This window comes from Rhinolophus sinicus, linkage group LG12, assembly GCF_036562045.2.
Source record: "Rhinolophus sinicus isolate RSC01 linkage group LG12, ASM3656204v1, whole genome shotgun sequence".
Lineage (NCBI taxonomy): Eukaryota > Metazoa > Chordata > Mammalia > Chiroptera > Rhinolophidae > Rhinolophus > Rhinolophus sinicus.
The window spans coordinates 49,091,293-49,103,319 of NC_133761.1; the positions used below are offsets into that span (position 1 = coordinate 49,091,293).

Here is a 12,027-nt window from a genome sequence, read left to right on the forward strand (position 1 = left end):
CTTTCCTAAGATGATCAATTATTAAAGAAGAGAGCAATTCATTCATTCAACAAATATTTATTGAGAGCCATGCTTCCGAAGGCAGGTGGGGGCGGTTTAGCACCTGAAATCAGGCTTCAGTTTTTCCCTGTTAAAACTTTTCCTTTTTAACTTTTCTCGTGGCAGGTCCCGGAGCTCTGGAGTTGGATGTGCATCTTCCAGCTGACGAGCTCTTCCGGCGGGTACAATGCGTTCAAATCCGCACAGCGGAGATTATAGCCGCCGAGATAGGGGGAGCGTTTCTCGCGCTGGTGCGAGTCCAGCGTGGGCCCAGCAGGCTGCGGCGGCGGGAGGGGAGCCAGGCTCCGGCGGCGTCCCGCGTAGCCATTGGCTGGCGTCGTGCGCTGCACTGAGCATGTTCGCGCCCCGCGGGTCCCCGGCTGCAGTCGCAGCCGCAGCCCCGCGCATTGTGCAAAGCCGCGGCAGATGAGAGCGGGGCCAGCTCGGCTCGCGTCGGCCTCCCTTCCCAGCCGCTCGCCCGCCCGCCTGACTGGCCCGGGAGCCTCCCCCAGCCCGGGCCGGGGGCCCAGGAGGGCCGAGATGGCCTGAGTGCCCGAGGCGCGGCGGCGCAGCAGCTGGACGGCAACATGGGGAACCAGGATGGGAAGCTGAAGAGGAGCGCAGGTGATGCTTTCCACGAAGGCGGCGGCGGCGGCAGCGCGGACGATGCCTTTGGGCCCAGAGATGTAGAAGCCACAAAGAAGGGGAGCGGGGGCAAGAAGGCTTCGGGCAAACATGGCAAGGGGGTTGGAGGCGGCGAGCCGGGCAAGAAGAAGAGCAAGTCGGACTCCAGGGCCTCGGTGTTTTCCAACCTTAGGATCAGGAAGAACCTGTCCAAGGGGAAAGGCGCTGGCGGCTCCCGCGAGAACGTGCTGGACTCGCAGGCCCTGCAGACCGGGGAGCTGGACAGCGCTCCGTCCCTGGTCACCAAGACCCCGGACCTCAGCCTCTCCGCGGACGAGACGGGCCTGTCGGATACCGAGTGTGCCGACCCTTTTGAGGTGACCCGTCCAGGTGGCCCTGAACCGGCGGAGGTTGGGGTCGGGAGCCGGGCGGTCGCCGAGGATTTGGAAACTGCGGCAGGGGCGCAGGATGGACAAAGGACCAGTTCGGGCTCGGATACAGACATCTATAGCTTCCACTCGGCTACCGAGCAAGAGGATTTGCTCTCAGACATCCAGCAGGCGATACGCCTGCAGCAGCAGCAGCAGCAGCCCGGCTCCGAGGAGCTTGCAGTGCCGCACACCGCCGCCTCCCCGCAGCCCGGGGCCTTCCTGGGCCTGGACCGATTCCTGCTGGGGCGGAGCAGCGCGACCGGGGAGGCCCCGGGCAGTCCGGACACAGAGCAGGCACTGTCTGCGCTCTCGGACCTGCCCGAGAGCCTGGCCGCCGAGCCCCCGGTGCCCGAGCAACCGCAGCTTCCCAGCGTCCGCGGAGCATCGGAGGCGCCCGGCCCGCGGGTGGATCAGCTCGCGGCCGCAGACTCGCCCTCGTCCACCACCTTCCTGTTTCCCGAGGCCGGACCCGGGGAGGGCGCGGCCGAAGCCCCTGGGCGAGGGGCTGGGGAAACGGATGATGAAGGCGAGGAGGACGCATTTGAGGATGCACCCCGAGGCTCTCCTGGGGAGGAGTGGGGCCTGGAGGTTGTTGAGGCCTCGCAGAAGCTGTGGGGAGAGCCTGAGGAGGGGGCGCGAGGGCCCGGCGCGCCCGCAGCCGCCTCCCTGCCGGGCAGCCCTGCGCCCAGCCCACGCTGCTTCAAACCCTACCCTCTCATCACCCCTTGCTACATCAAGACCACCACGCGGCAGCTCAGCTCTCCCAACCACTCCCCGTCTGAGTCCCCCAACCAGAGCCCCAGGATCAAAAGGCGGCTGGAGCCCGCCCTGAGCCGGGGACCCAGAACTGCCTTCGCTTCCGCGGCCTCCGCGGCCAACAAGCACCCAGCGGACGGCGACCTCGCAGGTGGCCTCAGCCGCTCTGCGGACTGGACCGAGGAGCTGGACGCCGGTGCGCCCAGAGAGGGAGGCTCTGCACACCTGCCGGACCGCCGGGCAGCTGCGGATGGTGGGTTGCCTCCGGCGCTGACAACCAAGGCGTCTGGCGCGCAGGCGGCTGCCGATGGTTTCCAGAACGTGTTCACAGGTGAGCTCTCCCAGTGGTCCAGCCTTCAGGTCGCCTACCTATCAGGGCCTTCCCCTGCCACCCACCCTCCCTGGTTCAGAAAAACCAGGACCTGCTTGTGGCATTTCCCTTCTTCATAAAGCTCATTCGCTTAGTGAAATCTCTATTTCCTTACAACGTGTTAAAAGGATCAACTCAGTCGTGTTTGTCCTAAGTCATCTCAAGAAAAGGCTGCTTTGTCCATTTTTTCCAAAACATCTGCTGTTCTCTAGAGTCAACGAGGCAGATAAACTCCTTTTTTGCATCATTAGCTGAGCCACCATTCTCTTTCTTTCCTCATCCCCACCCACAGCATTAAACAGAACAAAATTGTTCATGGTCCTTTAAAAAGGGTCAGTGTGGAGAAACAAATCATTTATTCCAGTACTATCCAAAGGTGATCTCTGACTGCTGTCATATAGACGCGTATCTGTGTGTAATAGTTTCTATCTTGCAGCAATCTGGGTAGACTACTTAGTGAAGTTAAGTGGTCACGCCTGTTTGCTAAGACATGAAATCTAATACACGTGAAAATTAATAATGAAACAGAATAGTAGGAATAAGTTTCATTTTCCCTTAACATTCTGGTTTCAGGGTCCAGTTAAAACGGGGTGTCAATTGGAGCTAGTGAAGGTGAGAAGCCAAAAGCACAGCTATCCAACTGATACTACTTAGTGTGTCATAGACTCTGACAGGCATCGTGATGCCCCGCTAAAGGGTCAGTTTACTGGCGTAAATGTCAAGTAGTGTAAGTTATTTGTAGGCTTATAGGTTCCAAGGCCTTACCTTAAAAACTCCACTGATAGAGTGTCAGTTTGTTTCATGCTATCTAACTTCTACTCTTATTAAGTGAAATATTGAGTATAAGAATTTAAGGACTAGGGCCAGACTGGTGACTCAGGTGGTTGGACGCCGTGCTCCTATCTTGGAGGTAGCCAGTTCGATTCCCACATGGGCCAGTGAGCTGCGCCCTCTACAGCTAAGACTGTGAACAACGGCTCTCCCTGGAGCTGGGCTGCAGTGAGCATCCCCAGCTGCTGTGTGCTGCTGTGCGCTATGGTGTGCTACCGTGAGTGGCCGGTGGCGGCGCTGGCGGGCATGAGTGGCCGGCAGCGGTGAGCAGCTGGCAGCCAAGGAGAGCTGCTGTGAGTGGCCGACCAACGACCTGCGACCAACTGCCTGCGGGGTGGGGGGAGATGAGGGGAGCAAGGTTCATAATACCAGCACAGGCCAGGGAACTGCGCCCTACAACTAGACTGAGAAACAATGGCTTAAAAACCAGGGGGTGGGAGGGAGGGACCAAAAAGAAAATAATTTAAGGAGTAAGGAAAAAAATGAAAATTTATGCAAGTACTGATAGGTTTGTGATAAATATTTGAATGATTAAAAATTTCAAATGTAATTGGAAAAGCTTAAAATTGTATGTTCTATCACTTTAATAAATAGGTTATAGAGTATTACTTAGATAACATTTCTCAATGAGCATAGCTACTTCTTTCTTGGCTAGATGGTGTTAATGTTGTGGTATTACTTTTATTGATTGACCATATTTTTATTTTCATGTATGGGCTATCTTTTATTTTACACTTATTGGTTCTTATACTTAAGAGTAATATTTTACATGCTTGGTCTGTCTCTCTCTTTTTTTAAACTTATTTCCCTCCCTTCCCTTGCATAAGTCAAAAGAATGTTTATAGTCTAATACCCATTAGGTAAATTGTAAACAAACAAACAACCCTCCCCCTGAAAGAAACCATTTGTCAAGGGGGAAGATTGGCAAATTCTTGAGTTGATTTTTGTGAATTCAATGTTGATGAGAAATCATGTATTTCCTCTTTATTTAGGTAACATGCATTTTTCTAAAAGTGAAAATGTCATCATAATTAAGACTCATTCATTAAATTAATCGTTGCTCTTTCTAGTAGCGTTAGACTTTGGCAATATATTTAATTTGTTTAACAAATACATATGTACGTGTGTACACACGTGCCTGGGCATGCAGACACACACACACACACACACACACACACACACACACACGACAGCCACACTGTGCCAGGCCATATTGCTAGATGGTAGGAGACACACAGAACACTCCCTCATAGTTCTGTATTTCCAAAGCTCAGTTACTAAGTGCCCAGGAGCAGATAGGGATGTGCAGTCCAGAGCTCTGGGAGCATCAGGGATGCAGGGACTTATCTCCTTGGCAGGGGGTAAAGGAAGTGGTCTTCACAGAAGGATTGGTCAGAGTCCTTGAGATCTGAGGATACTAAATAGCTGAAGTTTTATTTTCCTTAAGAAAAAAAAAACGGTGTACTCTTGGAACTTGCATTTTAATTTGCTAAGTATTACCAAATGTGCAATTTGGGGTTTTTAAAGGAGTCCAGTTCAGGACATAGCTAGGTTTTGTAGACCTCTCCAGGCAGAGTTTTTTACTGTGCAGTTACTTGTTTTAGTATGGACATCACCTACTTTGTATTTGATGGGTGAAATAGTCAGTGACTAGTAGATATTTGATAACAGTTTCCATATATTTATCTCACCCACTCACATTCTCTCCTCCCCATAAAAAACAAAAACCAAAAAAGAAGTAAACACACAAACACACACACACACACACACACACACACACACACACAAGAGAGGAACTGGTAGGTTTTCCCCAGTCTTGTAACTGGTGGGGAGATGGAGGTGGATGAAGAGATGAAATAACTTTCTCAAGGTCACACTGATTCATTCAGAGGCCAGAGCCAGAAATAGAAGCAGCGTCTACTGATTCAGGTCTGAATGTCCTTGCTTATTACTCATTTTTGGAAATTCAATACCGTAAGACAACATAAAAAACAAAAACTTTAAAAAAGTATTATAGAATTTAAGGCCTTCACTTTTGAGATTGTCTTAGTTTCTGTTTTTAAAAATGTGATTTCTTTTAGTTGTTGAATATGTGTCCTTACTTGGGCTGGGTAAGAAGTGATGGTTGGTCAGAGTGAATCCCATTTTCTCTGGGAAGCTCTCATGGAAACTGTCCTGATGGTGGTGGAGTGAATATGGATGGACACAGGCCCGTTTTCTCATCTCAGCTGTTGTCTGTTTCCTTGTCATCTGGCATCACATTTGGTTCTTTGCCAGCCTTTAGGATTTTATGGGTGTCTTGAAAATTACCAGGGGTCTGGGGAGCACCAGCGTTGTCCATAGGGAAATTGTTTTTTTGGCCTTAATTTTGCCTGTCAGGCGATCAATTAATTGCCAGCTACCTTTGAAGCAGGTGATCATTAGATTTATAAGTTTCCATAAATATCTTTTCTTTTTAAACCATAGAATGAGGGTTGTCAGCTCTGCAGGAAGGAACAGATGTTTTTTGCTTTTCACTGACTTTCAAATGCAGGGAGAAAATTCAACACAAAAGACACGTCTGTGGCATGTGTTTGTGTGTGTTTGGCAGATATAAACACGCTTAGCAATGATGAGACCAAAACTTGTTTCAGCTGTTTAGGAATTGATGACGTCTTAGGTCATGGCACTGAAATAGTTCACAGGTAATTTGTTTGAAATACATCTTTTTCAGTGTTAAGGAGAAAAAAACTACTTCTGAAATGTGAGAGGTTCCTTTGCACCTTAAGTCTGGCAGAAGCTTGTTAATGGAATTTTGCAGTTAGGTAAAGTTTAGACATGTAAAATGTTACAATTTGTGGTGCTAAATCACTTTTGAAAGGAATCTTTCCAAGTCAATTATGTGCTTATCTATCATTTTTTGAATCATGGAATAATTCTTATAAATCATGATCTCTTTTATTTTTATTTTTTTATTAGTTTCAGGTGTACAAAACAATATAATAGTTAGACATTTACACCCCTCACAAAGTGATAACCCACCTCCCCAATCTACTATACCTCAGACATCGTCTGTAGCTGTTACAATTCATTGACTCTATTCCTTATTCTGTACTTCACATCCCGTGACTATACATATATATTAAATTATAGTTGACATTCAATATTATTCAGCTTCAGGTGTACAGCACAGTGGTCAGGCATCTACACCGTCCGTCTGTGAAGTGGTCTCCCTAATAAGACAAGTGCCCATCTGACACCCTACAAAATCTTTACAACATTATTGATTATATTCCCCAAACTAACTTTCATATCCCCATGGCAATATTGTGACTACCAATTTGTGCTTCATGATCTCTTTTAAATGGTTTTGTCATCTTCATGCTCATCATTTTTACATCCTGTGAAAACATTGGTGATGCCCCCAACAGCTATTGAAGTGTGTAGGCTGGTGGCTCCAGTGGGCTGTGTCAGGGTTTTTCTATCTGTGTACTTTTCTTGAATCTTTCCTTACTGTCAGCTATTTAGTCTTAGAGTTATCTTTAGTCTCTTCTCCCCCAACTCTGTTACTTTCTAATGTGATTTTTCTGATCAATTTGTCACTGGATTCTAAATCCAGTAATGACGATATTAGCTGTATTCATTGCACTTCTAAATGCCAAGGTCTGTGTTGGTGCATTATATAATTATCTTGCATCCTTACAACCGTTTGGAAGTATAGCTGTTTATTCTAATTTTTCCAGTGAGCAAACCGAGGGTCAGGCAAGTGAAGTAATTTGCCTAAGAGCATTAAGATAGGAAATAATTTAGGCCCCTCTAGGATGTGTATTTAGAAAACCAAATCTGTTGTAAATGTATATAAAATAAAACCAGCGCCTCGGTGAACTTTTAATAATGGACTAGGGCTTTAGAATTTGTATTATGTGATTCTCATTTTTGGCCCTTCTAGAGGTTATCTTGATTTTTATATTGATAGGACTTTCTCGTATAGCTTGTTAGTTATTAGACTGTGAATTTTTTAAGGCCACGAGCAGCCTTATTTCTAGGAGTAGCATCTGACAGTGTAGATGTCCACTTAACGTCCATAAATGAATGAAGGTCAGAAATCAGTCCTGATATATGTAATGCATCCGTCTTACAGGCAAGGGGATTATAAGAATGCTGTCCTTTTCCCTGTATCTTGCCTTACTGGATTCCACATATCAGAATAGAATTTAGCAACGTAAGCTGGGTCTGGGAGCACTGTTCTTAAATCGTTTTAGTTTAGTTTGAAATATCCTGTCATGGTTTCTTTAGATCGTGATTTGGATTGAAGTCCAGTTCCCCAGTAGCTTCAGTGGTGAGTTTTAATTACTGCTTTATGGGCTGAGAACTGGCCTAGTTTTAAGTGCATTTAGGCATTTGGATATAAGCCATGTGTATTGGAAATTGAACAACGACTTTTAAAGCTTGTGTTTCCTTCTGATTTTATTAAAAAAGATGCTGGGTGATGGTAGCAGTAGTTATTCTAATGGCGATTATTCTAGGTCAATTTGCATCCTAGGTTTGCTGTTTAATTAAGTGACTCAAGTAATTTTTTCTCACATGTATGAAGGTGGAGGAGTAATTTCACATTAATGTTAAGATTACATAAAATTGTGTATCGAAAGCCCCTACCACTCTGCCTGGTACGTAGGCACTATCTGCTTTCCTGTCCTGGTTTATTGCTTTAATAAACTGCATTGTTCAAAGTGATCAGAACCAAATTGTTAAAATAAAGCAACTCTAAAATTGTATACAAAAACTTGACAGACTATGATCAGATAGCAGTTGAAAGTTAATATTTCTAGTCACTAGTTATTTGCAAATTGTTTATTTTATGCACCATGTTTTTGTTTTTTAATTTTCTATGTAAGCATTTTTGTCATGTTATCAGAAATGTTGGTTTACTTTCAGGTTTGAAGAAGAAAAGCATATGGTGGGGGTGTGGCTGTGTGGTTGGGGGAGGTGCTGATTTTTAAAGAGTGGGTGGGGAAGAGGAGGCGGCAGGCTGACACCCTCAATATTTCTGTTCTGCACAGCATCTGGCTATAAACACCCGACTTTGCATCCTTAACCTCCCACAGTTTCCTCCATAAACTTTTCTACCTTGGGCAAGTTAATCTTCTTACTGTTCTGTGAGCATGCATGTATTTCATTTTCCTGATTTTGTGCCTTTGCCGTGCTGTTTTTCCCATCTTGGAGCACACTATTTGTCTCTGTTGATTTAGCATCTGAAAGGACTGATTAAATTCCAATTTCTTCTTTTGTATCTTTTCCAGCAGCTAGACCTAGCTGGCAGTCATATCCATGTCTCTGTACTTACTGTCTATATCATATTTTATATACCTCTTAGATGTAGGGATTCTTTTGGTCTTCTTTCTCCCCTCCTTCAGCTTTTCCTTCCTCTTTGCCTGCTTACCCGATTCTATTCGTTCATTATCCACTCTTCTATTTTTTTTTTTTTTTAAGATTTTATTTGGGAAGGGGAACAGGACTTTATTGGGGAACACTGTGTAGTTTCAGAACTTTTTTTTCCGAGTCAAATTGTTGTCCTTTCAATCTTATCTGTGGAGGATGCCGTTCAGCTTCAAGTTGTTGTCCTTTCGGTCTTAGTTGTAGAGGGCACAGCTCAGCTTCAAGTCCAGTTGCCATCACTAGTTGCAGGGGGCGCAGCCCACCATCCGTTGCGGGACTCGAGGAATTGAACTGGCAACCTTGTGGTTGAGAGGACGTGCTCCAACCAACTGAGCTATCCGGGAGGCAGCTGAGCTCAAGGTGCCCTGTTCAATCTTAGTTGCAGGGCGCGCTGCCCACCATCCCTGCAGACTTGAGGAATTGAACAGGCAACCTCGTGTTTGAGAGCCCACTGGCCCATGTGGGAATCGAACCGGCAGCCTTCGGAGTTAGGAGCATGGAGCTCCAAGCACCTGAGCCACTGGGCCGGCCCTCCACTCTTCTATTAACCAACCCTCAAATAGTGTCCATTCTGTGCCTGCTGAGTGCCAGTTACTATTATAGGCACTGAACCTACTGAAGTCTTTATAAATACTTGTTCTTTAAAGTGGAAAATTAGTAACATTTTTTTGGTAGTTGAAATTAATTATTTTCATTGAGGTGTGATTGAATCAGTGGTGAAGGTTTAATGCTATTTTGATAAACGTGTAAAGAGAACATCTCCTATTTTTGTCCGTTGAGCTTAAAATAGCAATGATAATTCAGTAACTTTGAGCTCCCAAATATAAATTTTATTGGTAATGAAAGAAGAGGTAAAGGAAATAGAGAAACTTTTATTACTCTGTTCATTCCTGCTTTTGCATTATAAGTAATAACCTGATATTCATGAAATTTAGCGCTAAGGAGATGTTAGGAAGAAACAAATAAGTATAGCCTGGTGACTTGATAGTTATTGGATATAATTTTAGTGACTTAAAACTTTCTAAGCCTTTTTTTGTATTAATAACATAAATACGTGGAAAATATGACTCCTAGTCCATTTAAAGCGGTCATAAAGCACCAGAATTACATGAACATGTAGTAACAGTTATTGGATGCTGTAAGAGGATGCTCACGAACCATGCTAGAGACTTGTTATCCTTTGACATCTGCTCCACTATGGCGGAGACAGAGGGGAGAATTTATATCTTCCTCCTTTCCGAGGATGTACTTGGCTGTGCTGGTGGCATAGGAAAATCACTGCCATTCTTCTGTGATCCAGTCAGTCTCCAGTGTATACTGGACCCCCGGAAGCTTTATTGTCTGTTTCACCAGACCTGCGGTAGGCTGAAAATAACCCTCTTATTTGCAGGGGTAATGGAGTAATTTCTTGAGAAAATTAAGCCTTTATTGTGTTTTAAAATCATGCTTAAAAATGCTTAAACAGTTGGCTCTCTTTTTATACTTGAAGGAAAGGTATGTTCCTTCAAAGTATGTTCCTTTGTTGTAGTACTCAGTGATGTAGTGGATATGTATGGAACATAATTCTGTGTCATTTGAATTATTGCTTTACATTCACACACACGGGGAAAGAACTGTGTTTATCAGTAAATTTGCAGCGGCGCTGCTATGGCAATAGTGCAAGTAGAGAAATCTTTCCGTCTGCCTCCCTTGTAAGTGGCCCACTGATGTCCTGTAGGATGGGGCAATCCTCTCTTACTTCTTCTTAGAACCCTGGTTTCCCAGTTTACAAAAGTGAATGCCATCTTGCTGGGAAGCTGCCTCCTCTAAGTCTCATCCAATCCTGCTATTTTATAGAAGATATGGTTCCAGTAATGACTTTTTCTACTAATAGTGATACTATACATATTATTGAGAGATTTTCTTTATTATTAGAGGTGAAGAAGATCCTTATGCTGGAGGATCCATTTATACCATGGAATAAAGATGCTTTGGGTATTGGTAATAGTTGGTGATGAGAGCGGTGCTGTTCTTTTTTAAACTTTTATTTATTTAAGTGTGCTTTTCCAGGACCCATCAGCTCTAAGTCAAGTAGTTGTTTCAATCTAGTTGTGGAGGGAGCAGCTCACAGTGGCCCATGCAGGGATCGAACTGGCAACCTTGTTGTTAAGAGCACCTGGAGAGCAGTGCTGTTTTAACCTTGATAGTTTTGATGAAGTTAATTGAGCTAAAGGAGATTTGGATTGGTTGGACTGCCATTATTTGATGTGAACTTAGCACCTTGTGGTTTTGAACACTAAGAGGAGAGACAGCGAATGGTGGGTGTGCTATTGAACCCCAATATGTAAGTCCATCCACCTGCACGCACTTGGCAAAAGAAATGAACAATCAGGGGTTAGCAGTAGAGATAGGAAGTAATTTATTATTATAGGATTGGCTCATCTGGAGAACGTGCAAGCCCATGCTCTGAAAAACCCCAATCCACAATGGCGTGTAGGCTACAAATTCTATAAGGCAAAAGAACAAGACACCATGGTTTAGGGGTTGGGGTCTTGTTACAATCTGATTGGTTGGAGGTGATGTAAGGGTAATAAATCATTTCTTCAGGTCTTAAGGGCAGATCTGAGTTCTATTCTCGGGGCCTCTGTCTAGTTTCATGGAAAAGTAGCCAGGGCTTTGTTCCACCTTAGGGCTTAGGAGCTGAAACATAACTTAGGTCAAGATGTTCTCTTTAGCCTGCCAGAGGTTGGGACCTGTGACCATTGGTCAGGTCTGTGCTATTGTCTTCTGCTGCCTCAGGGGTTAATGATTATCAAGGGGAAAGGCTAGACCTATGAGGTCTGTGGAGAGAGAGGGGGGGAAATGATTTCTAAAGCTATAATCACAAGTCAAATCAAAATCATGAGGACTCAGTTTTAGGTGGTTGACCTGTTTTATCGAAATATAGGAAAGGGAAAGCTGAGTTTCTAATACAATGTATGATCCAAGGGTTTAGCATAGATGGCGTCTACCTAACATAATTGAGCAAGTCCTTTTAGATTTATTATCTACAATATAAGTCATCTCCTGTTCTCGGGTGGATTATAGACTGTGCATTTATCCTTTCAGTTTAAACTGCTCACTAAAAGTATGTGTTAATGTATTGGTTTTTGTTATGTTTTCAATTTCCCCTATTATATATGCTTACTTAAATGATTTCTATGAGTTTATGATATTCCATTAAGAAGTTTGCACTGACATTAAAATTTTTTTAGAGACTAAAAGGCTAAAAGAACTCTTGGGTTTTTTACTTTTTTTGTTGTTGTTTTATTGGCTTTAAACAAATACAGATTGTTTATGCCCATTGAGAAGCAAATGAACTAGAATAGAACTATTTCAGGATCCCAAATAAATACATTTGGATACTCTGGAAAGTTTTGTAAGCAATGAGTCTCTTCATTATTAGCATGCAAGTATTATCTTTTAAAAGAGTATAACAAACAATGGGATAACAATAGAGATATTCTTTTGTAACTCTTTTTTAACCTATATGCTCCTAGATAATTGTCTCCTCTTCCTTCCCCTGCTCCTTGCCCCCCTTTC

General features: G+C 44.4%; 1 protein-coding gene across 2 annotated transcripts in view; it reads left to right on the forward strand.

Annotated features, from left to right (window-relative positions):
* Nucleotides 1–419: 419 nt before the first annotated feature.
* FMN2 (formin 2) overlaps nt 420–12,027 on the forward strand; it is a 318,182-nt gene continuing 306,574 nt past the window's right edge. Inside the window, exon 1 of one of the 2 annotated variants that reach the window (XM_019746843.2) lies at nt 420–2,181. In XM_019746843.2, coding sequence (XP_019602402.2) covers nt 627–2,181 — 1,555 coding nt within the window. In that variant the 5' untranslated portion in view covers nt 420–626. The remainder of the gene's footprint in view (nt 2,182–12,027) is intronic. The other variant, XM_074316783.1, reaches the window with a different exon arrangement.